Here is a 26,979-nt window from a genome sequence, read left to right as displayed (position 1 = left end):
GACGACGATTGCTTGTGTTGCTATCGAAACGTCGTATTATATTATTTAATTAATATTCTTTCTACGTGACTTTACCGAAAGAACCAAAGGAGTAATCATTGCTTCTCAAGACTCTGAAACTGTCCTGGTCATACACGTTTGGGCGCTTTAGCTATTTCTTAACTATGTAACACTTATTTTTTAACTGAGTACAGAAACAGTGCATAACTCTTACTAGGCAGGGGTTTGCATAGGCTCCAAAACAGCATCCTGCAAATTCGGGAGTATCTGGGCAAGGTACCTGCCAATTTATAAATATGGGTGCGCATCAGTGTTGATGTCAGGAAAATAATCCTGATGCAATATTACTACAATTGCATTAAGTCCCTGTGGAATGTGGCCTTGTGACTTTATCGCCCCTTGAGCTTCACCCATGATGTGGATTAGGTAAGTTACATATTCATGTTATTAATGTTTTTATTTAAGTAATGTGTGTGATTTTGCATGCATTTCTTAATGCGAGTGTATGAGGGTGCATGTATGTAATTGTGCAAGTGTGTTACTTTGCATGGGTATGTCTTGATATCTCTATGATGGGTGACCGCGCCTTTTCTCGTGTGGCCCCCAGACTGTGGAATTCACTTTGTTTTATTCAAATAGCACCTTAGTACGCAACTTCTTCCTAGAAACTTTTGTTGGTGTGAGCCAGCGTGTGTGTGTGTTTGCGTTTTGTACATCGCCTTGTGACCTCTGGATGAAAGGTGCAAAAGTGTAAATTAGCATTGTTATACGTGTGGGTGACAGTGTGTTTGTGTGTTTGGGTCTATCTATTATTTGCCATGTTGGCTTTCGTAGGCTCTCACATACAGTTTTCAAAGGCAATTTCGGAATATTCTTCTTGGCTTATTCGATACAGTGCGTGTATTTGTCGGGATGAGATATTTTTTGTGACTGTGTACACGCCTGATTGTGTCTGTGTGTTTGTTGTTTTGAGAGCATTCGAGTGTGTGTACATGAGCAATGGCGGACTTAAGATTCCTAACACCACCGATATGTTATCATATATATTTTTTGCGTTTCTCTTACATACATCCCATCGAATCGAACGTGGGACAAATTGTCCCTACGCAATTTATAGCACTACATAAGCTGTTCGTTACTCGGTTCCCAGCTAGTTTTAGTATAACTACCCGACTGCAGAACTTGACATTGGCACCGTCTTTCTAAATCTCACCAATCTGCAGCTGCCCCTCTCACCGAGTGCATGGGCCACTATGGCCTGTGAACCACAGTGCAGTTGCACCGCCTGTGCACTCAATATCTATGTCACTACAGCGAAGCACTGACTTCTCTGTGTTTTTGTTCCCACAGATGGAGAGGAATTAACCAATGTGAGGAACATGGTCAAGCGCTGGGCAATGATTGGGTGTGTCACGCAGAAACAGATGTTGGCTGGATGTTCTATGGGAAATAACAAAAACATCACAGCGAGTGCACCCTCAGGAGTGATGTTTCACTCTGACAACCGATTTACAACCGTTACCAGGCACATGGTCTTGTACAGCCCTTTTGTTAATCCAACACTGGATGAGGGCCTCCCCTGCCGTGCAGATCATGGGTGTTATTTGACCATACGTTACCAATCCAGGCATTGCGGACTGTGAAGGCAGTGAGCACACAGATGCACTATCATTGAAATACTTTACAGGGCAATGCATTAGATGTAACAACACGCACACATGTGTATTGCATGTGAATGAGTTCTCAGCCTTATCAAGAAAGCTTACAATAACTGAATATGTGGTCCTTTTGTAGTTTGTACCACCAACTTAAAGCGTTGTGCATCCCAACATAAAGCAGAGAAACAAACCTGTTAACAGGTTTCATCCTCAGTAGGACTCATGAGTACGGTTTAATCATTAATGTCTGGTGCTGCCACATGCTGCCCACGATGGAGCACAGCCCCATCCAAGCTCTGTCCAGGCTCAAACCTGCTTAGCTTTTAATGTCCGACAATTGACAACTGAGGGCGCATTTCAAGTGATTTGGTCATCGGCGCTTTATACCAAAAAGCTGAGTTCTGCTGTGCCTTTGAGAATGTTTTTTTATTGCTCTTAAAAATCTTCATATAAAGGGCAATGATTCAGTTTCATTACACTCAGCCTGGCTGTTGCTGTGTTGCTATGCCATGAGAGACGGCCATTTGATAATATTTTAATATAATTTGTGTTGTGTACTTTTTAATTTGTAATTCAGACCTGGGAAATTTGAGCAGACGGAACCAAATGCCAGACCTGCACTTCCCACACCCCGGCGGTCCAGAGGTTGGTTCATATCAAACATATTCCTGATAGGTCCTACACTGCAGTGCTCGTAAGTGTTGCTAACTTGGAAATTACCCAATGTAGACACTTTTATGCAGCCATATGGGGGCATCCTTAGATGTTTAGAGGAGTGATTGTGAGGTTATTGGACACCCTAAACATGGACTTGATGCATTTGTTGACGTTGCTGCATGACCAGGTGCTAAAGCAGCAGTTAGTATCGTACATAGCGATTAATAATATCTTATAGTCATGGATCGCCAGGGCAATCTATGAAAGTTTATAGTTTGGCTTGGATCGGTGTGCAGTACTAGTGACGAATTGGCATGTTCTGTTTACGTGACAACCCTTACTAGTTGGCTGCATCGGGTGGTGGCGGGTTTTAACGACACATTTATATATTTAAGCGATCTATCCCAAAAACCTATCTTATGATCGCTTTTTTGAGTCCAGAAACAGTGCATAACCCTTACTAGGCAGGGGTTTGCATAGGCTCCGAAACGGCATCCTGCAAATTCGGGAGTATCTGTGCAAGGTCCCAGCCACTTTATAAATATGGATGCGCATCAGTGTTGATGTCAGGAAATAATCCTCGTGAGAAATCGAGGACTAATTTTCCTTCGAAGGAGTGGGGGGTGGGTGGTGATTTATAAATACTTATTACGTGAGATGAGATGCCCCCGAGAGGCTGACGGAATCAGATAAAAAGGGAGGGAAGGCGGGGCGATCGGCGAGGGAAACGGCCCCGGGAGAGAGTTGTGACGTCGGCGGGAGAGGCGGAGGGCTCGGGGTGCTTTCTTGGTAGGAAATGGAGGAATGAGGGACGTGGTTCTGAGTGAGAGCGCCGCAAATAAAGTAACATTGTATTCACCCTACCCAGGACTGGTCTGCTCTTTACAATAGTATGAAATTAACAATCATGATGTGGAAAAGCGGGGGGGTTGGGGAGCATTGCTCCTGTTCGAGTGGACCCCATGCTGGTAGGCTGAGCATGCACCCTGAAGGGCCAAAGATGTGGGGCGTGTGGGCCTGGCACCTGCCTTCAGAGACACTCCAAAGGTGGTCAATGAAAGAGCCAACGTCATCATCGGTGGGGGTTAGGGATAGGGCTGGGCGGGTGCCACGTATCTGTTCTTTTAAACCGGCATGTTCCCCCCATTTGTGTACTACTTTTGCCCGTGTTATTTATTTAATAACACGAAATAATTTCGAACGTAGAGATTGAGTAACAAAATACCCAAACAGATGTCTCCATCCCCTTATCTGTTCTGGCACATAAAAAATAAAATAATAATAAGACAATCCATTGTCCCCACGTCCTTTTGAGAGTGTATAATGTAATGATATATGTACAAATATATATATATTTTTAGTTTAGCTATATTTACGTAAACAGTGTAATTGGTCATTGGGGGATTTCAAACAATGTGCACTACAGTAATGATGAGGGTTGAGAAGATGGAAATTTGTCACCACATGTTTAACCAAGGACCCAATTATAGCAACAAATGTGTATGCAGCATTGACATTATATCTGTGCACATAGGAAGAAGAAGGTTAATGGCTTCCTGTTACAGTTAAAAATCACGTGGGCTCAGGAGAGGCGAAGCCACCATTGGTCTGCCACTGGAGGAAGGCAGATTCGAGAAACTTAGAGGGAAGGGCCAGATGGGGCATAAATATGATTCTTAAACCGGTTCACAGGTGAAGAAGACAAAACATCCAGGAGACAAGAGGTTGTGGGATCAAACTTCCATTTAGGGTTTGCACCAGGAACCTCCTGTCTATCAGTGGACACGTCCTGTGAATGCACCCGAGGTAGGACAGCTCACAGAAAAAGTGAGTGGGCCATATTGTACGTTATACACAAGATGACACGTTTATTTAATTGGCTTCCTCAGGCTTCTCACTGGGTAATACAGTGCAGTCCCACACCAAGGGTATCTGGATCTGGCCAGTCCGTCACCCCCGCGACGAGAGGAAATGTCTGCTGCTGCTGGACACAGAGGGGCTGGGCGATGTGGAGAAGGTGAGGGCCTGTTGCGGATATACCCTGATAACAAACATTTGGTGTTAAAAATAATTACATGTTACTCGTCTGAATAATATGTTTTTTCCATACTAATCACAATGATAATGAGGAAAATTATAATTGATTAATTAATAGTGTATGAGTGGATATGTGTGTGGCATTGTCTGTGAGGCATGCTGATACAGCTGTGGAAAAGGTGCATGCTTTTTTGTGTCTGGCAGCTGACTGTAGAAAACTCAGTGACAGTGGAAAACCAGTTTCAGAACCTGGTGGTATGAGCCCCTTGAAGGGTAGGCTATGGATTAATAGCAGCAGTTAAAGATGTGTAGTGGCGTAACTCGCAGGGTTTGCAAACAGCGGTTGCATTATGTGCGGGATTGCAGACAGTGAGGTCAGCTAAGAATTAGCAGTTGCAGGCGGATGGCCTGGGTGACAGCAGACAGAGAGACGTCAGCAATTTGGGAAAGAGGCAGTGATTGCCTGGCTGCAAATGCATACGCAGAGTAGGCACCACAGAGGCGAGAGATAGTGGCGATAAGGCGGAGAACACGTCCGTGAGGCGTGGAGAAGATACCGGCTTAATGAGGGCCATCTGGGGACACTTAATGAGGAGGAGGATAAAAGAGGAACGTGTGAGGCAGAGGAGTTGAGTTGGTTGGAGTGAAGACAAGGGATAATTCAAGAGAAGTCTGGGACCTCGCTCTCCACACCTCGTCCTCTCCGCAGTGTTGGCTGATCCCCGCTGGAGGCAAGTGAGAGGATGGAGGAGTGAGCGTAGACAGGCTAGCAGTAGAGAGGCTAGCGGAATCTTAAGTTTGAGTGTGATACGGCTAGCAGTAGGGAAGCTACCAGAGTGTGTAGCGATAGGCTAGCAGCGGAGAGGCTAGAGAGTGAGAGAGAGAGCAGGCTAGTGGAGCGAGCGGAGCGATCGGTGCGAGCGGAGTGTAGCAGGAGAGCAGTGCCAGCAGAAGAGTTGCTACGGAGATACGTGGTGTTGAACGCGTGGAGTTCTGTTCGAATAAAGTGACACAGGAGAAAAAGAATGTGTGAAATAACACCACTAGGGGCCGTCCATAAATGACGTCATGCACCTGGGGGGGGGGGTCAGACATTTGTGACGATGTGTGACGAGGGGGTGGAGGGTGAGAAATGTGACGTCACATCAAAATGCGCAACTTTAAATAAATATAGAATTGTTATAACAACACTCCTACAACATCAGAGTGCAGCGCCACATTAAATACGCACTACAATGACAATAGTTTAAAGTGATTTGAAGCATTTTTATTTTCAAAATGGAAATATGGTTTTGGGGGGGAGGGGCAGAGCTTTGTGACGTCATATTTGAGGGGCGGTCTGACTTTTTGTGATGCCGTGTAACGAGAGGGGAGGGGGTCAAAAATGGTCCAAAATCGCGTGACGTCATTTATGGACGCCCCGTACAGATGCAATACTAGATTTGTTTTCCACTCAAATTATCTGGTCAGAAGCATAGAGGATGTCGTCCATTCCTCTTTTAAAGGAGTGAAGACAGCAGGTGTTTACAATGTGGTTGATGGTTGAGGATTCATGGCTGCATCACCATGTCGCCAAATCTTTCATGGGCCAGTTGTGCAGCAGGGAGAGAATTTACCGGTGCAGAAAATGTCAACGAACTCCATTAAGAGTGACCTCAATTTGCTCCGCTGGGCTGTGGACAAGTCCACAGCCTCTGAGCAGAGGGAGTCTACCCTGCAGGCATCTGAACCCGAACGCGGCGTCGGACGTGACCCCGCCCCAACGCTACCTACCACCCCTGAAGCGAGGGCGATGCATGGGCAAGCACTGTGCCTTGTGGAATGATGGACGTCTGAAACCCAGCATGCAGGACCTGAATAAACGGGTCCCTGTCAGCTACACCAGGGTCTGTGCCCCTACTAGATTCATCCCCCGCACAGCTGTGTTGGAGGGACCCAGGAGGATCCCTGCCGCTGTTGCCGCCGAGTCAAGCGGCTTACATAAGCGCAGAGGAACAAGCATTTGCACACCCGGGGGAATCCAAACTGTTTGGGCCGCAAGCACTTGTACCGTGGCATTCGCCATCCACAAGCGGGTGGAGGAAGATTGTAATGCCAAGCGACGACCGGAGGGCAACTCGATACAACCCTGATCTATTTAAAGTTTGTACTGGCAATTTTCCCAAAAAATCAGTCCCGAGCAAGCATGGGACAGCAAGGGATGATGAAACGAGAATCAGTCAAGACAATTTGACATCCCCAATACAAATTTGAGCAGTCATTTGGCCGATGATCCCGAATGAACCCCCATTGGCGGCAAAGCACGGCACTTCGACAGGGCGCAAGGAATGTCACTTATCCGGCAAGATGTTATAAATGAGCTCAGAAATAATGGTTGCCAACGCCCCCGTTTCGACGTGCATATGAAAATCGACCCCCTCAAAGCAGCCCACGACAACCGACGAACCCGCGGTCGCGGCAACCACCCTATTGGCCAACTACGACCACTGACCCGGTCGGAGTGACCAGTCAGCCTGAATGCAGTCTGCACTCCCCAGTACCGATGCACGACGAGACCGTAACCCGGCGAAATGAGATGCGTGAAGGGGAACTAGGGGCTGGGTGTGTGCGGTGTCGCAACTCACGACGGGTTGCCGTGGAGAGAAGGATGGTTGGGCGGATGGCGGCTGGGGCCCGGAGAAGCGTCGTCGAGGCACCCGGAAACCCGACGCAACGTGGCCTTGCAGGTCACAGTTGAAGCAGGAGATGAGGCCCCGCTCTGGTCGCGGCGACGTCCTCCCCTGTCCAGGGTCGATGCGAAGGTCTGGGCAGGAGCTGGCTCCTGCAGTGAGCTGCACGCCTCCTTGGGCGGAGCGCATGCCACCAACCCCGTCTCCCGCTGGAGAAGCACGTGAGTTTGAATGCTCCGCGCCACTTACAGGGGGCACAAGTCGGTGTCATCGATGGCGTGGATGATCACCCGCAGCTCAACGCCAATGACAGGAGCTTCTCCATCACCAGGGCGTCCATGCCCTCCTCGTCCATCCAGAGGTATGCAGCCCTCGACAACGCCAGCAGTGCACTACAGAAGGTGAGGGGTCTGTGTCCCCGTGCCTCTGTGCAGCGAAACGGTGGCGAGTATTGGACAATGGCCCATAGATCGCTACCATCTGTTGCATTGCCTGGTGCAGCGTGGCGCAATCCGCTGGCGGGATGGTGACCAGAGCTGCCAGGACGTTGGGTCGTCCAGGGCAGCAGGAAGCGCCCATAGCGCCTCAGCCTTCGTCCACCCTACCATCTCACAGTTCATGAGGAAGCGCCGCTGGAAGGTGGCCTATTAGCCTCCAGCGGCTGAGAACTCCGTCAGAACAGCTGTTCTCCGTCACTTTTGGCGGAAAGTCAGCCGCTCACCGTGGTCAAGATGGCGGCCCCCTGCGCCGGTAATGCCAAGCGTGATGCGGCGGTCTCTGGTTGCCGGGAAAATTTTGCGGGAGCCGCGGAGACCTCCGGTTGGTGGAGAGTTCCAGCGGGATATTCCGCATTTTCGGCGGGAACTGTAGAAGCGGCGGCAGGAGCCACAGCCCCATGCTGCTGTCGGCTCCCCATGATGGATTTCATCCAAAATAGACGCTGCTGCATGGAGGAGTTTGGCGAGGCAGAAGTGAGCCGCCTGAAGTGCTCTCCCCGACGGCGGCAAGCTGCCGAGCAGCCGGATGGCATAATACATCTCCACCCTCCTCTGGGGCCGCCAACCCCGGGGGTGTTGCTACGTCGTCTTCATCCTCCAGAGACAAGGAACCTGCTCTGCTCCCTGTCTCCATTTAGCTAGTTAATTACTAACAGTGTGGCCACATATGACACCAGTTGTAGTGGTTCACACGAGGGAGGAAGAGACTTCTTGGAGGCAACACAGTTATTACAATAAGCCCTATAACACGAAGGGGTATAACTGCCCCTTCACCAGCTACCCCTAAGGAGGTATCACCTCCAGGCTAGCTAACCCTAGCACACACGGGGTGGCCGTCTCGGACCGGACTCTGGCTCGGGTCTGGGTCCTCTACTCGGGCAGATCTTCGCCGGGTGACAGCTCCTGTCTTCAATCTTGCAACAGCTGCTGGACCTGTTCAGGGGTCCGGCTTATATTGCCAGTTGCGGGGCTTCCTCCACCCCTGGCCACGCCTCCCTTCTAGAGCCTTCGAAAGGGACCTGGTCCTGGTCCCGTGGTCACCCCAGCCCCCTCCTTGGGGCCCCTTGGCCGGTACCTCCGGTCACCAGGCCTCTGGGTTCACCTGGTGTGCCATGGCCCCCGGTGAAGCCCGGCGCCATCCCTGGCACCCTCGCCCCCTAACCGCAGAAGCTGGCACTGCATGTGGCTGGTGTGAGCGGTGTGCATCCTGCCTCGCACAGGACGGCTTATGCCCCATTCAGTAGCCTCCACCTATGCCACTTCATCATTATGGTGTGAGCTACGGAAATGACCGTCCCTCAGTTATGTTCCATGAATGTCCGAACCCTCTTCTCATTTACCTGGTGCCACAGGCACACCACCTCCCTCATGCGAGGTGACACAGACAAGGCTTTGAGCTTGGGATGGGCTAACTGCAGTCTCTCAAACAACTCGTAGAACTTGTTCAGCTATGCTCTTGCCAAATCCGAGGAGGGGGGAGGGGGTGCTGCCGTAACGGGCGAGAGGGTGGGGGTGAAATTTTACAGAGGAAAAAAAAGATGACAGAAAGGAAAAAGAAAACAGATATCAAACTTGGCAAACTTAGAAATGTAACGCACCTCAGAGATTCGGCCAACAGTTAACACTATACCTGGTTGATCAATGTCCTTGGGACCAAATGCAGTTCAAACCGTTAATTATTCTTGAAGTCAGGCCAATTCAGCGCATGACATGTGTCCTACGTCATTCATCAATAGTCTGTATAGATCCATAGAAAGACAAATTCCTCCACTGCTAGCTTTGCCGTTGATGACGCAGCATGCGTCTGGAGATTAGGATCATAGAGTCGATGAAAAAAAATTGAACAAAATGAATGGCTTAATGCAGCTAGTATAAAATCTTAATCTAAATGTTTTATTTAAAAAATTGTCAAGTCCATTCATGCATGTTTTTTTTTTAAACTTAGGTCTGATTGGAATTCGGTTGAGAGGACAAGTGACTCCAGAATATAGGTGCATCAACTAATAACATTCCCAGTTTGCTCTTGTTTATCTGGCTAGAGTGCACTAAGCAGTTGTAACATGCACGAGAGAAGATGTGGGCTGATGGGATCAGAGTTACACAAGGATCTGGAGCTGAATTGATTGGTGTATGTGAGAAGGACTCGGAGCTGAATGGACTTGTGCGAGGAGTGCAGAAATCCTTGAACCGTCTGGACAATCCCATTAGTGAGCCCCTTTGGCAGAGAAGGTTGCATTGGTAGGGCCATGTAGCCCTCATGGCCAGCCACTGCATGCCAAAGCAGCTTCTGTGTGGCTTGATAAAGGGGGCTAAATGAGCAGAGCGTAGACTATAGAAAAGATGGGGCGTTGTATTATGGAACGATTTTGAGCTGATTTAACTTGCCGCTGAAAAGTACCAGCTGAGTAAATATTTACCTCTGTGGTGGGGACTCGTGAAGGACTCTACCAGGCAGTTGGAGGAGGTTGGCCCTCCAGCAACCACGGAGGGCGAAGGCATATTCACAACAGTGAGCATCATGATGGGTGACTAAACACATGGTGGCAGTGCGGAGTACAGGTGGTGCATCTGTCAGCCTTCTCAGTTACCTCCTGCTTGTGAAGTTAAACACTTCATGTGGCCTCAAACTGTACCTGTATTAGCATAAGTGCCATGGTGATATCACCTCAATTTAGTGATGGTGGATTTGTGTATATTGATTTCATATTCATTCCTAACATTCTTATCCTTTGGGACCTCCTTTGCCAGTTCCAAAATATGAGAATAGGTTTTCCCCTTTTGTTTGGCAACTAAAATGGTGTTAAGATGTTAAAACACCAAACTGAACCCTTTTACAAGGAATCATGTCTGCATTAACCACAATACGTGTGGTCAGAATGCAAACAAAAAACATACTCTGATAATATATATGGATTGTCTTTGAAACTGATTGGTCCACACCAGAGATAGAGGATGCCTTTTGGCGTCCTCTGGTCTAATACCGTTTGAGACTAGGCTCGAAAGAAAGCTGTCTCTGGGGTGGACCAATCAGTTCCAAAGACAATGCATATTTTATCAGAGTATTATTTTGTTTGCATTCTGACCACAAGTATTGTGGTTAATGCAGATATGATTCCTTGTAAAAGATTTCAGTTTGGTGTTTTAACATCTTAACACATTTTGATCTTAAGCTTTCGTGACTGCAGGGATTCATATTCTTGGTTCTTTCGGTAAAGTTACGTGACTTTACCGAAATAACCAAGAATAAGTATCTTAACACGTGTTTTTGTTGCAAAAAAAAAGTGGAAAATCTATTCTCATTCGTATCCTTTCACTGGTTACTTTCTCATTTGTGTACATACTTATCAGCCAAGAAATGAAATATCACGATATTTTTCTTCATATAATAACGAGCGAGATGATACTGATTGTCTGACAGGGACTCAGGATTCAATCCAAATGCAGTGCTGGCTCAGTTCTTTAGCTTGGGAATGAGCAAAAATACGAGTCATAATTTATTTTTGGCTAGGCTAGTTACAGTATTTATCTGGCCAAATGGTTGTTGTGTATCCCTTCATCACGCAATACAGTCAACATGTCTGCAAGTGTTTTAAAGCACGACATATTGTTTTAGCACACCTGTCATTTGAAGAACAATTCTCAAAAACAAATTTAGCAATTAGATATCACATTTTGCTTAAAACGTCCTCAAACATTGAGACCAAGAGCCCATAAGCTAGATTTATAACATTAGCTAAGTAAAAAAACAGGTGCAAGTGTTAAGTTACATATATAGCGTGATCTTTGTACAATATACAACCATAAACATAAGGATATAATTAACACACCATATTATATACATTGATGCATATAATGCTGAAACGATGCGTAGAAGACCCAAGAGGATGCAGAAGAACCTTTGCATCAGCTCGTCATGAAATAATAGATCAAGAAGGAATGGAAGACATGAGAGAAGAATAAAAACAGCACTGAACAGACCTTGGAGGCAACACTAATGCACTAAATCAGCAATAACAAAAGCACAGACACCAAGACATTGGAGAATAAGTGCAGGGGTAAGATATATTGGTGTATAATTTAAAAGACGTTCGTTTTTCCACAGGCCAATGGGGAGCATGACATCTGGTTGTTCGTCATGGCCGTGCTGCTCTCAAACATCCTGGTCTACAACACCGTGGGGACTCTGGACCACTCCGGCCTGGAGCAGCTACAGTATCCTTCACAGAGCGATAGGTTACTCACGTAGCAACACATTAAGCAGAGAGGCAATATACTTCCATGGGCCCAGATCAAGGTAGCCACTACGAGGCCTAAACTAGGCTATAATCAGAGTTAGCAATGGGCTCTGGGAAGAGGTTGAATAAATGGCATCAATCTCTGTGATGCACATCTCCAGATGAGAATATTTGGGTCATAGAATTATCATACCTCCCATGTCATCATTGGCCATGCTCTATCCACTGTTACAGCCTCCCCAAATCATCACCAACTTTTACATGCTTGTAATTCAATAATCCACCTAGCTCCTACACACGAGTTGAATTCATAACTTAAGAAATAATTTGGCTTAATTTTAGAACTTTCGTGACTGCAGTAAATGATTATTTGGTTCTTTCGGTTAAGTCACGTCTAAAGATAAAATAATAAATTAAATTAAATAATAGCATACGACGTTTCGATTGCAACACAAGCAATCATCATCAGGTATAATGAAATAGCGACATAAAATCTAACCAGAAAACTATAGACAGACATATTAGCAGACAGATATCACCAAGATACATAGAGGGAGCAACACAGGAACCAGAGAGGGGTGATCATCTCTGTGGGGTGGCCTTAAATAGACAGAGGGGGGAGGAGGCAGAGAGAGGGAGGGGGTTAGAGAAAACATTTGCATATCAATGAGTGGTCCAAAAACAAGGTTCTGCAAGTACGATGACACGGCAAGCAAGTCTGAAAATCAGAAGGACAAACTAAAATTCAATAACCTAGCAAAATATCGAAATGTAATGTAATACAACACAGAGAGTCGGTCAACACACAATTAACGCATAGCCTGGTTGATTACGTATTTCAAAGATTGCTAAGTTAGAATTTAAGTGTGAACATTCCAAAGAGAAGACACAGGCAGAGAGAAGAGAGAGAGAAAAAAGGATAAGCTCAAAACTTCCCCGTAGAAGTGGTTCAATCTTAATTTTAGAACTTTCGTGACTGCAGTAAATGATTATTTGGTTCTTTCGGTTAAGTTACGTCTAAAGATAAAATAATAAATTAAATTAAATAATAGCATACGACGTTTCGATTGCAACACAAGCAATCATCATCAGGTATAATGAAATAGCGACATAAAATCTAACCAGAAAACTATAGACAGACATATTAGCAGACAGATATCACCAAGATACATAGAGGGAGCAACACAGGAACCAGAGAGGGGTGATCATCTCTGTGGGGTGGCCTTAAATAGACAGAGGGGGGAGGAGGCAGAGAGAGGGAGGGGGTTAGAGAAAACATTTGCATATCAATGAGTGGTCCAAAAACAAGGTTCTGCAAGTGCGATGACACGGCAAGCAAGTCTGAAAATCAGAAGGACAAACTAAAATTCAATAACCTAGCAAAATATGCTATTATTTAATTTAATTTATTATTTTATCTTTAGACGTGACTTAACCGAAAGAACCAAATAATCATTTACTGCAGTCACGAAAGTTCTAAAATTAAGATTGAACCACTTCTACGGGGAAGTTTTGAGCTTATCCTTTTTTCTCTCTCTCTTCTCTCTGCCTGTGTCTTCTCTTTGGAATGTTCACACTTAAATTCTAACTTAGCAATCTTTGAAATACGTAATCAACCAGGCTATGCGTTAATTGTGTGTTGACCGACTCTCTGTGTTGTATTACATTACATTTCGATATTTTGCTAGGTTATTGAATTTTAGTTTGTCCTTCTGATTTCAGACTTGCTTGCCGTGTCATCGCACTTGCAGAACCTTGTTTTTGGACCACTCATTGATATGCAAATGTTTTCTCTAACCCTCTCCCTCTCTCTGCCTCCTCCCCCCTCTGTCTATTTAAGGCCACCCCACAGAGATGATCACCCCTCTCTGGTTCCTGTGTTGCTCCCTCTATGTATCTTGGTGATATCTGTCTGCTAATATGTCTGTCTATAGTTTTCTGGTTAGATTTTATGTCGCTATTTCATTATACCTGATGATGATTGCTTGTGTTGCAATCGAAACGTCGTATGCTATTATTTAATTTAATTTATTATTTTATCTTTAGACGTTACTTAACCGAAAGAACCAAATAATCAAATAATTTGGCCTTTGATTAGAGTTGCGAGTAGGAGGTGCAAGATGAAGCAGGTTACCAAGACAGGCATTGGTGTGGCAGCAAGTGGTTGGCGACCAAGGGGAGACCTAAAGCCAGTTGTTAGAATACTTTAACTTTGGTCCGTAAAGGACGAGTCTACTTTACAATAAATACTTCATTTATTCAAAAGGAAGCAGAGTGCCGCGGCATCAATGGTATTGGTTTTGATGACCTCTAATATTTCACCTTGTCATCTCATATGTACTGTAGGCACAATAGCACTTATTGAAGCTGAAATGTGGGCAACGCGATGGTGGTGGGTTTTCCACCAATAAAGAGCTGCCAGGTAAAAATTAGCATGTTAATTTAAGATCAGTGAGCAGCCTCCATGGCGATCACGCTAAGGTGGCTATGTTAATGTGCAGATGAGTCTTCTTTTTTTATTTAAAGCTTTCGTGACTGCAGGGATTCATCTTCTTGGTTATTTCGGTAAAGTCACAGAAATAACCAAGAAGATGAGCTTCCCAGCTGTGGACGAATTTGAGATACGTTGTAGGGCAATTATATGTATTCAAAGTTAAATTTAAAAAAAAGTGTTTGACCTGGAAAAGAAAACAAATATTCTCTGCTGTCGCCTTAGCCTGATTAGTAATACAGCCATTCCATAACAGGTCAGATGACATTGATTTACCTAACACATTCATGATTTTATTATGAATGAGAATATAATTGTTCAACATTATGAGAGGAACTGTATAATTGCTAGTCTTACATAATATCATCGCCGAATTTTATAGTTAACAAAATCAGCTTTTTGTCAATCTATTCTAGAATTGTAACCAAGTTAGGGTTGTAAAATCATCTCAAATCAATGACGTTTCTCTGAACTTCGGTTCTTTCGGTAAAGTTACGTAGAAGGGAAATAATAAAATAATAATATAAAATAATAAAAATTCTCACGACGTTTCGACTGCAACACAAGCAATCATCATCAGGTGTGAAATCCACAGCAAGAAATTTTGAAAAAAGTGGCGGTTTTTCCTAACGTACTTAACTCTATTTACCTGGTATCGACAATCAAGGGTATTTCCCTGTCCCCAGACGACCTGCTTGTCAGTTTTGATGTAGTTTCCTTATTCACCAAAGTTCTTGTACCTGACACCATCGCAATCATTGAAGACTTGATTCATCAAGGACTGAACACTGAGGTACCCCCCTTGGTTAGACACTGCTTAACCAATACATACTTCACTTGGAATGGAACTTTCTACAAACAAACTGAGGACACCCCAATGGGCTCCCCCCTATCTCCGGTTGTAGCCAACGTTTCCATGGAGAAATTTGAGACTGACGCCATCCAGACTGCCACTTTGCGCCCAACCTTATGGAAGAGGTACGTGGATGACACTTTTGTCATCTGGCCACATGGCCGGCCTACTCTAGACCAATTCCTCGACCACATCAATTCCATACACCCAGCCATCAGATTTACCATGGAAGTCGAAAAAGATGGCAAGCTACCTTTTTTGGATGTCCTAATACAAAAGAGACCTGATGGTTCAATGAGCCACTGTCTACAGGAAAGCTACCCATACGGATGCTTACCTGAAATCGGATTCCCACCACCATCCATCCCAGAAGAATTCCATAACCAAGACTTTGCACCATAGAGCCCAATGCATCTCTGACCAGGAACACATTGCCAGTGAACTCAAGCACGTACACCAAGTTCTAAAGGCTAATGGTTACTCCGACTACACAATCCGCAAAGCCATCACTCCAACCATGAAGAAGGACCCTCTTGAGGAGCCATTCAAATCTATCACCTTACCCTACATTGCAGGCATCACAAAAAATATCTCCAAAATCTTGAATAAACACAAGATCCAGGTCCTATTCAACACATTACATAAAATCCGTGATCTGGTTCCGTCTGTAAAATATGTGATTCCAGACATACAATACCCTGGCGTTTACAAACTGAGTTGCCTCTGTGGTAGTAGTTACATTGGAGAAACCAAACGACATGTCTCTGACCGCATCCGTGAGCACAAAGCAGACCTAAAACACGGTAGGACCAACACCTCGGCCGTGGCAGATCACTGTTATAATTCAGTAGGCTCACATGACGTTGACTTCTCCAAGACAGAGGTTCTTTGCAAGCTATCTGGCTACCATGAGAGGTTCGTTCATGAGGCTATTCACATATACAAACACAGAGACAATTTCAACCGAGAAGATTGATTCTGGCTTAGCAATCATTGGAAGGATTTGATAAACCATTTCGGGTCTTAATTTATTGTGTTCACGCTTACGGTGACTTTCAGACCGCATTCCATTTTCTGCTCCCCCCTCCTCTTTTCCGAACATAGATGGACTCGTCCATCTGGCCAACTGCCAAATCGCTGTCTGTGGTGCTGACGTTAAGAAAAACCGCCACTTTTTTATTTTCTTGCTTTGGAGTTCACACCTGATGATGATTGCTTGTGTTGCAGTCGACACGTCGTGAGAATTTTTATTGTTTTATATTTATATTATTTTATTATTTCCCTTCTACGTGACTTTACCGAAAGAACCAAGAAAATGTAGACCTGTTTGTTCACTAATTTACTCTCCGTACGAAAGGAAAAGATATCTGTAGTTTTTTATGCTTTTCAACAACAATACACACTCGAAGTACACACATAATAGGAATTTGATAGTCACGAACATGCTTCACTGGAATCCCCGGCCGTCATCTAGGATCAAGGGGAATATTTAACAAGTTATTGGAGGGCTAGCGGAAAGAGATAGCAGCAAACGAGTAAAAATGAAAACAGAAGGGAAGGCGGTGCCTGGCTGAGATTGATATCAACAACAGTAACAACACGCAAGGGAGAGTTATTTGTAAAACAATGTCTGGGAAAAGAGCTACAGCAGGAGGCGGCATAGTAGCACAAAGAAGGGTCAGATGGAACCAAACAACTAATGGGTGGTAGTAAATATTTGTATATAACGCCGGTGATATTTGTGACAGAACCCCTGTGTGATCTAATGTAGATATTTTCCATAATGTTTAAGGCGTTCTGGAGTGAATCTACATGCATCAGCTTACCACGTGTTCTGCTGTTAATGTCGTTACACTCTTTGTTGGACGTTCTTTTAAATAATGTGAATACATTTAATTTCTTTAAAATGTATGCATTGAAGCAAATACATGTTTTTAATTTTTAAACATGTGTTTTTAAACGAAAGAGTGCAAGGAAATCGCAGACCACGTGGTAACTGATGCAGCCATTGAGCCCGTACCGTTGGACGCGTTCGTCATCAACGTGCTCTGTTAGTTACTCTTTCCCTCAGTTTTTACATTTACACTACCTTTATTTGGCAAATAAACCAAATAAATTATTCAAGCTCGTCATAAAGCTCATCCGTATTTCGCAGAAACGCATCTGCTCCATTGACTCAGATTCAATTATACAATAGTGATGTTTGAAAGTATAAGTAAGTTGTAAATATTTAGTTTATTGGAGAACATGGTTTCAGATGTTATGTATGTGTAAATATTTAAATGTAATTAATTAACACTTATAGAGCTACATCATGGGACCTCCTTTGCCATTACCAAAACATGATAATAGGTTTTCCTCTTTTTTCTGGCAACAAAACAGGTGGTAAGATGTTAAAACACCAAACTGAAACCTTTTGCAAGGAATCATGTCTGCAAACAAAAACATACTCTGAAAATATATGCATTGTCCTTGAAACTGATACAGCTTGTCTTTGTGCTGTACGCCTTTTGGCGTCCTCTGGTCTAACACCGTTTGAGACGAGGCTCAAAAGAAAGCTGTCTCTGGTGTGGACTAATCAGTTTCAAAGACAATCCATATATTATCAGAGTATGTTTTTGTGTTTGCATTCTGTGGTTAATACAGACATGTTTCCTCGTAAAAGGTTTCAGTTTGGTGTTTTAACATCTTAACACCTTACTCTTTGGTTATTTCGGTAAAGTCACTTAGGTATAAAATAAACTAAATTAAATCACGACGTTTCGGGCGCAACACAAGCGCCCGAAACGTCGTGATTTAATTCATTTTATTTTATACCCACGTGACTTCACCGAAAGGACCAAACAGTATGGATCCCTGCAGTCACGAAAACTTCAAATCTAGATCTTAACACATGTTTTGTTGCCAGAAAAAAAGAGGAAAACCTGTTCTCAATTATAGAGCTGCCTCTGTGTATTGGTTAGCACACTGGACTATATAGAGGTTCTTGTTTTGATTTCATCTACCTGTGTGGCATTTGAAACAATGGGTCGAGTTTATTAAATCAGCTCCACTGCCTTTGTGCACCCAGCAGTACGAATGGGTAACACCACAGGAAGCTGAGCTGCAGGTCGCGTGTAGTGAATTAAGTGTGACTATTCCCACCCCTTCCAACATATCTCATCAGCCTTGAAGAATAAAGCAAACATCCTCCAGATCTACGTCCAGTGAAATCCCTTCTTTTTATTTAAGAATGATTAAATTATGTGCAGAATGCTGCATTCCCCATATGTGGAAAGGCTTTGAGGAGTTTAAATGGCGTATTTTCAAATGTCTTGTATTTTCAGAACTTTTATCTTGATCTCAAATGACTCCGTTTCTGTAAAAGGTACGATGCACTGCTGCATTAAATGTTCTTGACTCCGACCCTAATCCAGGTATGCAAAGGATGTTGCGCAGTATGTCAAAACAACGGTAGAATCTCATAAAGACAACCCAAAGGATCTGGACAAGTACTTCCCATCCCTCATCGTCTGTGTACGCGACTTCATGCTGACGTTGGAGTTGAATGGAAATCCTTGCACTGCTGACGACTACATGGAGCATTGCTTTAAAATACGCAAGGCAGAGACACAACGTGGTCAAGAAGAAGCAAACAAGACATTCAACAAGCAGCGCGACATAATGTGCCAATATTTTAAGGTAAAGACATTAAATACCCATTCATCCATAAGTTCTTAACCTGTTTTGATTGGGCCGAGACGACTGTCCCTACTGATAGGGGTGATGAAATTGGTCAAAGCGCTCCTGTCCCGAACCGTAACCTCTAACCTAGTCTTCTTGGTTCTTTCGGCAAAGTCGCGTAAAAGGGAAATAATAAAATAATAAAAATAAAACATTATTAAATAATTCTCACGACGTTTCGGCCACAACGCAAGCAGCCGTCCTCAGGTGAAGAACAGGTCTGTTGGAAAGACAGTGTCTGAATGAGCACCACCATGCTTGGCAGCGTATATTTAAGCTGGGTTGGAAGGGCGCATTGACAAAGGAATTTGCATATCAAGAGGAAATTAGTGCTCATTCAGACGCTGTCTTTCCGACAGACCTGTTCTTCACCTGAGAACGGCTGCTTGCGTTGTGGCCGAAACGTCGTGAGAATTATTTTATTATGTTTTCTTTTTATTATTTTATTTTTTCCCTTCTACGTGACTTTGCCGAAAGAACCAAGAAGATGAATCCCTGCAGTCACGAAAGCTTTAAATCGAAACTCTAACCTAGTCTCAACTCTTTACTTGTCCTTATTTTGCTTGGTTACACAGAAAATCTGCACCGCGTCTCATGACTCTCTTTAAGGAGGAATCTTCCATGTTTATGTTGGTCATTATGAATTATACACTATGATAATCCTATCTAAAGTTATTTATTTTTCTGTTACCCCACGTACAATCCCTGTTGAGAGATAATTTCTGTAGTGGAATCAGTATTTAGACATCTCCCACAATCAAGCTGAGATGACTAGGCATGAGGTTGCCAAAATAATTGAGAACAGTACATTGCCAAAAACAAATATTCGTCTCGTTGAGGCAAACGCCTTAAGAGAATTGAGAGCAAATAAATATATCCAAATTCTTGCTGATGATAAGGGCCTATCAACTGTTGTGAATCCTCGTGAGAATTATAATAAAATCTGATGGGTGGCCAAAGAGTCACAAACCTGATGTCCCATTAAAACTGCCATATACAAAATAGCACAATATGTAACAAAACAAATACAGCCCTACATTGGCAGGACCTCTTTATCCATTAAATACTCAGAACATTATGGGGACCTCATTTGCCAGTAAAAATATGATAATTGGTTCTTTACCCTTCTATCTGGCAACAAAACTGACACCAAAAAAGGTGTCAGTTTTGTTGCCAGATAGAAGGGTAAAGAACCAATTATCATACTCAGAACATATTGTAAATATAATTAAATTGTAAATATAATTAAAGATATTAACCTTAACCCTAATGATATTATAGTAAGTTATATGCAACTTCTCTGTTCACAAAGGTTCCGGTGAACGAGTAAATTAAATTACTCGATACTCTGGTAACTAACATAGGTTTACCCAAAGATATCCCATGACTAGCTGAGCACTGTCTAAAGAACACCTATTTTTTTGTGGAAAGGTGATTTCTGTAAAAAAAAATAAAGGAGCGCCAATGGCCTCTCCTTTGTCTCCTGTAATTGCGAATCTGTACATGGAAGCCTTTGAAGCAAAATCTCGAGCTTCAAGCGCACTAAAACCCTGTTTGGTTTCGATATGTAGATGACACTTTACCGAAAGAACCAAGAAGAAGAATGACTAAAATACTTATAAACGACCATATCTACGTAACTCAATGGGCAGCAATATGCTTTCCACCATCAGTTAATAGTTTACGCACCCACTTTGGATGACCACCCTTTTTGAAACACAAGGATAACTTTAGGAGCAATCTTATTAGTTTCGCTATGTGCGTTACGTGTGAGTGTGTGGGTGTATTGTTTCCGTGCTCCACTTTTTGAGATAAGGGGTTCCCTGCCAGGCAGTGTGTTGTGTGTGTGTTTGTGTGTGTCACACACACGGCTTTCTCTCTCTTGGCTGCAGCTGCCGGCCTCTCTGTTGCAGGCACGTTGCTCGTCTTTGAAGGTGCCCGATTGCGCTCGCAGCTCGTCCACTGCTCGCCAGCGCCGACACTTTTCCTCGGTTGCGCCGGTCACGCGCTCTCTCTTCTTCTCCGTGCTCTCCTTCGGCAGTGCACGATTGCGCTCGCAGCTCGTACGCTGGTCGCCGTTCCTCACTCTTGTCTTGGTTCCCAGCTGGTGCTCGTCGATGTGTGTGTGGGTCGAACCCTCGGTGCTCTCGCAAGCGCTGACACTTTACCTCTTTGCTACTCTATTCGGGCTCTTTTTCGCTGCTCCGTGCTCTCTCCCTTGGCGGCAGCTGCGAGCTTCGTGCAAGCCCCCTGTGGTGCCTCTCTCGCCCTTTCTTCACGCTGTGCTGGTTCAGGCTCTTTCTACTGCTTCATGCTCTCTCCCTGCGGTGCACGATTGCGCTCACAGCTCCTCACTTACTCTCAGAACTCATAAATTGTATTCGCACACCTCTTAGCTTCTCACAACTCTTATCGCTTTGTACAATACAACTTATCGAAATCCTTGACTCTGCAAGCGACTCAAAACATCATGATGAATGTAGAATAAAACTTTCAGCGATATTCTGTCGATCGGCGCCGAACTCAGCACCGAGCAACACATCGCCCCTCTCCTCTGCATCCATAGTTGTTTGCGGGGCCCACCACCGGAGCTTTCCACAGCAAGACTAAGTTGCATGATCTGTGTCCTTGCTTATATGTGAAATACTCCCACCTCGGCTCGCCTTCTCACAACGGACAGAAATTCCTTTAATTTCGCTCTCAGCCTGTGGGAACAGCTGTTTGTCCGGTGTGTGTGTGTGTTTGTACTAATTTTATTGAGTCTCATCAAGGCCCGGTTCCCGTCCCGTTCCTCAAGCCACCCACCATCAGTGGAAATAGATGCTCCAAATTGCCCCCAAGTGCGTCCTTCCAGTCCTCCAACCCTCTGCAATAATCAATCTGGAAGGAGGGGGGTTCCCCCTGTCCAGTTGCGTGCCCCCCTCCCCTCTTCCCTCCCGGTTGGAGGTGTTACATTTTCTTGTCTCTCACAAAGAGGGGCACCGTCTCTTGAAGTGTGACCTCCTGTTACCATGTTTTCCGTTCATTCTTATGGGTTGTAAGGTGAGAGAAAAATAAACATTATTTTCCACCTTTTATCTTAGTATTTATCCCTTTTTGCGGTGTTAACTCTTTAAGTGACTCAAGGTATGTTTTGAGCAGTGTTTACAGTACGCGTGGTTTGGAATTTCTTCATGGTGTTTGATATCTTAAGGGAAGACGCCCTCCCTGCATTTGTGATTTATTGCTACCACGTGCTTCTGGAAGACAAAGGCGGTCGGGAGGCTCTTATTCCATGGAATACATATTATCTTGGTCGTGTGCGATTGACCTGTTTCGTATTGTATTTCTTCTGGATGACCCTCGGTGTAATACTGTATCATTATTATTTGGTTTATGTTTAACCAAGATTTGTGATCTACCATAGTTGTTACCACATGTATTCCGAGGGTTTATGAACCTTTGTTCCCTGTCTGTATCCAGGGATTCCGTGCTTTTTATTCTCGAGTTATATTTTGATATCCTGAGATTGGAGATGTAACTAAGTTTTTACTTAAAATTTCGTGACTGCCAGAATTCATTATTTGGTTCTTTCGGTAAAGTCACGTAGATAGAAGAAGAATAAGAAAAAAAAAATATGACTAATATTTAATAATATACGAGAAATGATAACCCAATAATGTAGATTGTAGCCTGGCTCTTAATCTGAGTGCAGTCTATAATGTCGACGTATTCTTATAGCCAAGCTTCACACTTTTATTGTTGTACTCAAAGAAACCAAAACAAAGATGTGTGTTCGGTTCTCACCGCCCGGGAAGGATCGTGGCGCCTGTTGTTTGTATGTGCTTTGTGGCGGCCTTTGAAGCCCAGTAGAGATTTCCCCAGAATCTCATTAGCAACCCGCCTCCCTCCCCCTTTTGCACCGGGTTTTTTTTAATTACGTTTTACGGCTACTTCCTTGCCTGGTGTGGCTTGTGGGAGGCAGCTGTTGTTTGAGGGGAGGGGGTTCGCATCACCCCCTTTGTGCCCCAAGCGACACCCCGATTGATTATTATTTTTAAAAAATATTGGCAGAATTATTATTCATATCAATTTTTGAAAAAAGGCCTATATATATACAATGTGCATACATAATGTACATGCATAATGTACATTAATTAACTGTGAATAACCAAACCAATAATATATCCATTGTAATTTATATGAACACATTAACCCCACCCCCCCCCCCCTGGTCTTTGCACCTGATTGACTCACAAGTGATGACATTACATGTATCCCTCTATTTAAGACCAAAACAGGAGGATTTCTCCACAACTACGGCTGTTGCCTTGATAAGGCTGGTTGTAATTACCGGCGAAATGTCGTACTCAAATATTTTGGGTTTACTCTCCAACACAATGGTGAACTAGTAACGAATTGGCATGTTTTGTTTACGTGACAAACCCTTAGTAATCGGATGTGTCGGGTGGTGGTGGATTAACGACACACTTATATTTACGCGATATAACCCAAAAAAACTCGATTAAAACGTGCAATGTCGCTACGTACATAGATGAGGATATCATGACCTTTCATCAAGGGTTGTCAAGTCAAAAAAGGTAAAGTTATCAATACCATGTGAGTTTGTGTTCTTCCCAGACGAAAGCCAAGTTTCAGTGATGCATACTATGTCTAGTCAGAGGTTATCTATTTCAATTGAGAATGTCCAGTTTTTAGAGAGACAATAAAAGTTCAGAATGCCCAAGCCAGAATGGTTAGCAAAGTCAGAAGCACTAAATGAGAATACAGAGGAAGACATGGTGTACACCCAAGGTTACATTCAATCCCACCTATGAGTAGGAGCAAGGCTAGCAGCTTGCTAACTGATTATCGATTATATAAACAGGTGACCCTACATCGCAGGGAATTAGAAGAGGAACAGGAAGGTCAGGTTATGAGCGCACTATGTTGGTGAAGTGGCATATAGAATAGTGAGATAGAGTGAGTCAGGAAAGGATATTTTAAGAAGGGAGACTTTAAGAAGAGAGACAGGGAGAGAAGCAAATTAACCAATACACATTAGGCATAAAGCCGTCTCCTAGAGCAACTGTAGCAAACTATGCTGAAGCAGTAGCACACAGAAGTATGTGTAGTAGTAGTTGATTTTAATCATTGCTGTTGAAGCAGCCACAGCAACAGCAGTTGGTTGCAGTAGCTGCCACAAAGACCATTGAAATCGTTGTAATGGTCACCATAACTGTTGCTAAAGTAGCTGTGGAGGTCGAGATGTTGCAGTAATTACAGAAATATAAGTTTATGCCACAATTGCAGAAGTCGATGTCGTTGTTGCGACAGTTCCCAAATTGGTCAATTAGATGGGACTCCAGTAAATAATTCGGAATTAAGTCCTGAGACCCTGGTAGCAGCTCTTCCCAGCGCCCTGCCGATGAAGGCGATTTCTGCTAGGTAGCACTTGCAGACTTCTCCCTCGGGTAGGCCCTTGGGCATTCAGAAAACCTGCGGCAGCCACTGACAAATGCGTCGGCGCTCACAGGAAGGGTTCCTCTTGCTGGCTCCCGGGCAGGACTTAACGGTTCTGTCTGTAGGTGAGTAGCTGTTAAGGGGTCTCTTCCAGAATGCTTCTCCAGGTTCAGAGAGCCCTAGGGGAGGCCGCGACCTCATCTGTAGACCATCAGTGGACAGCACATGGACACGACCCTGCCGGCGGCCAGTAGAGGTCGATGTTAAAGGACTCGGTTATGAGGCCGATTCGCCAAGAAACATTTCAGGGGGCCCCATGTGACGATGAGGGAAAGAGAAGGGCACCTGACAAGGAGGGGGAGAGCCGTGAGATGCCTGGCACGGCATCCACACCGGCATCCATCTTGCTGCTGATAAGATGCACTCTGAGGTTGTTTGGCCAATGGGTTGTGTGTGTGAAAGAAAATACTGTTATGTTTTTTGTGAAAAGACAAATATTATAATGAGATGTTATTTTTGAAAAATAAGAATAGGTTTTATCCCTTCTGGCAATAAAATCGGTGTTAAGATGTTTCAACAGAAACTAGATACGTTTTTCAAGGAATTAAATCTGCATTAATCACACGTATTTGTGGACAACATGCAAGCAAAACATGCTCTGCCATAGGGGTTAAATCTATTATTTTTGTTCTTTTTGTTTTGTTTTACAGAAGCGCAAGTGCTTCACGTTCCCCATGCCAGTCAACCCAGAAGACTTAAGCAAGCTGGAGAACATTCCAGATAAAGATCTCAAACCTGGCTTCCTTGAGGTTGCGAATGAATTCACATCCCACATCCACCAGGAGGTCAAGTACAAGAACATTGATGGAGTCATCCTCACGGGACAGCGTAAGCTCAGCTAAATACACACTACATTTTTCCTTCATGAAAGTGAAAATAGATTACTGCACTGATGACTCCCAATGAGGATGAAACCAGTCTCTTTGTTTCACTAAGACCTGCTTTGGACGGACAGATCGACGTGGTCTATATGACCATGCTTTCAGCTCTTTTGAGTTGGTGGTTTAAACTTAGTTTCTCTATTTCACCACTCTAATTTCTCCTTTCTTCGCTCAACTTTCCCCATTATTCCTTCGTGGATTAAATTAAGATTTTCTTATCCTTTCCTTCCTTTTCCCATGACCCCACTTATCGCATCTCATCCTGTCTGGTATCCATCCAATTTTGGATGTCACGTCGCTTTCTGTCCAACAGCCCTTCCAAACAATCTTGATTTGAAGCTTTTGTGATTGCAGGAATTACTCTTTGGTTTTTTCGGTAAAGTCACGTAGGTAGAAAGATAAAATAAAAAATAATATATCACGACGTTTCGATCGCAACACAAGCGGTCGTCCTCAGGCTGAAAAAAGAATCCAGCAGTGGAACTGCTGAACCAGCGAGAGAGCTGTTACATCAAGAGGTTATATATGTGGCAAAGGGCAAGCAGGTGGGGTCTGAGCTGGAAAGGCATGTCAGTTGTTAATGGGGAAGATTAGGGAGAGAGATTAGGGAGAGAAATTAACATGAAATGAGCTTCCGTCGCCGCATAAGAGTAACGTCCCTGCATATGAGCACAACAACAGCGTTAATGGCAGATTAGCACTATGTTGATGGGAGAGATTAGGCAGAGAGATTAGGGGGATTAGTAAGTTTATGTCATGTCTCTGTGTAACACAAGCTGCGGCGCTGCCAACTGCGCTGTGAGAGGCAAGCGCGTCCACGCAAGGGAACCACCGCAACGGTGGTCACGCCAGTGAGATGCACAGCCCATCACACAGCCAGAACTATCGATACATCGAGGCTAAGGGAGCAAAGGTGGCCATGTTAGTGAGACCCCAGCCCGTTAATGCAGAGGCACCTAACAGGGCAATGCAACACAGAGAGTCGGAGATAACAGCCAAACGGCAGGGAGGATTGGAAGCACCACATCAAGTTACGACTTTGCTTGATTAATAACGTCCTTCCAATGATTGCTCAGCTTATACCCATCTTCTCGGTTGAAATTGTTTCTGTGTTTATATATCTAGATGGCTTCATGGACAAATCTTTGATGGTAGCCCGAAGGTTTGCAGAGTACCTTGGTCTCGGGAAAAAACAATATTGTGCGAGCCCACTGCGTTATAACAATGATCAGCCACGGCAGAGGTATTGGTTCTGCTGTATTTCAAATCTGCCTTGTGTTCGCGAACACGGTCTGAGACATGTCGTTTCCTTTCCCCAATGTAACTGCTACCGCAGGTACAACTCAGTTTGTAGACTCCAGGATATTGCATGTCAGGAATGACATCCTTCACAGATGGGATCAAATCAGGATTTTGTGTACAGTATTGAATCTGACATGGATGTTGTGTTTGTTTAAGATTTTGGAAATCCTTTTGGTAACACCTGCTATGTATGGCAAGGTGATGGTTTTGATTGGGTCCTCAGATGGTTGTCTTCCCATGATTGGGGATACAGCTTTGCGGATTGTGCGGTCTGAGTATCCATTCGTCTTGAGGGCATGGTGTACGTGCTCTTGTTTACTGGCTTGGTGGCGCTGGTTGGAGATGCAGTGGGCCACATATATAACCTCTTGTTGGAACAGCTCTCTCGCTGGTTCAGCAGTTCCACTGCTGGATTATTTTGTATGCCTGAGTACGACCACTTGTGTTGCGATCGAAACGTCGTGATATATTATT

General features: G+C 44.2%; 1 protein-coding gene across 2 annotated transcripts in view; it reads left to right on the top strand.

Moving 5' to 3' along the window:
• Positions 1 to 26,979, top strand: part of LOC133361691 (guanylate-binding protein 1-like) — a 77,116-nt gene that overhangs the window by 14,803 nt on the left and 35,334 nt on the right. For both annotated transcript variants that reach the window (XM_061580679.1, XM_061580680.1), the window contains exons 4-9: positions 1,351 to 1,405; positions 2,236 to 2,303; positions 4,205 to 4,332; positions 11,621 to 11,730; positions 18,514 to 18,778; positions 24,973 to 25,150. In XM_061580679.1, coding sequence (XP_061436663.1) covers positions 1,351 to 1,405; positions 2,236 to 2,303; positions 4,205 to 4,332; positions 11,621 to 11,730; positions 18,514 to 18,778; positions 24,973 to 25,150 — 804 coding nt within the window. The remainder of the gene's footprint in view (positions 1 to 1,350; positions 1,406 to 2,235; positions 2,304 to 4,204; positions 4,333 to 11,620; positions 11,731 to 18,513; positions 18,779 to 24,972; positions 25,151 to 26,979) is intronic.

Source organism: Lethenteron reissneri, unplaced genomic scaffold (assembly GCF_015708825.2).
Source record: "Lethenteron reissneri isolate LAM-NWPU_2019-01 unplaced genomic scaffold, ASM1570882v1 scaffold_120, whole genome shotgun sequence".
NCBI classification, from domain to species: domain Eukaryota; kingdom Metazoa; phylum Chordata; class Hyperoartia; order Petromyzontiformes; family Petromyzontidae; genus Lethenteron; species Lethenteron reissneri.
This window is presented reverse-complemented; position numbering and strand designations above follow the sequence as displayed.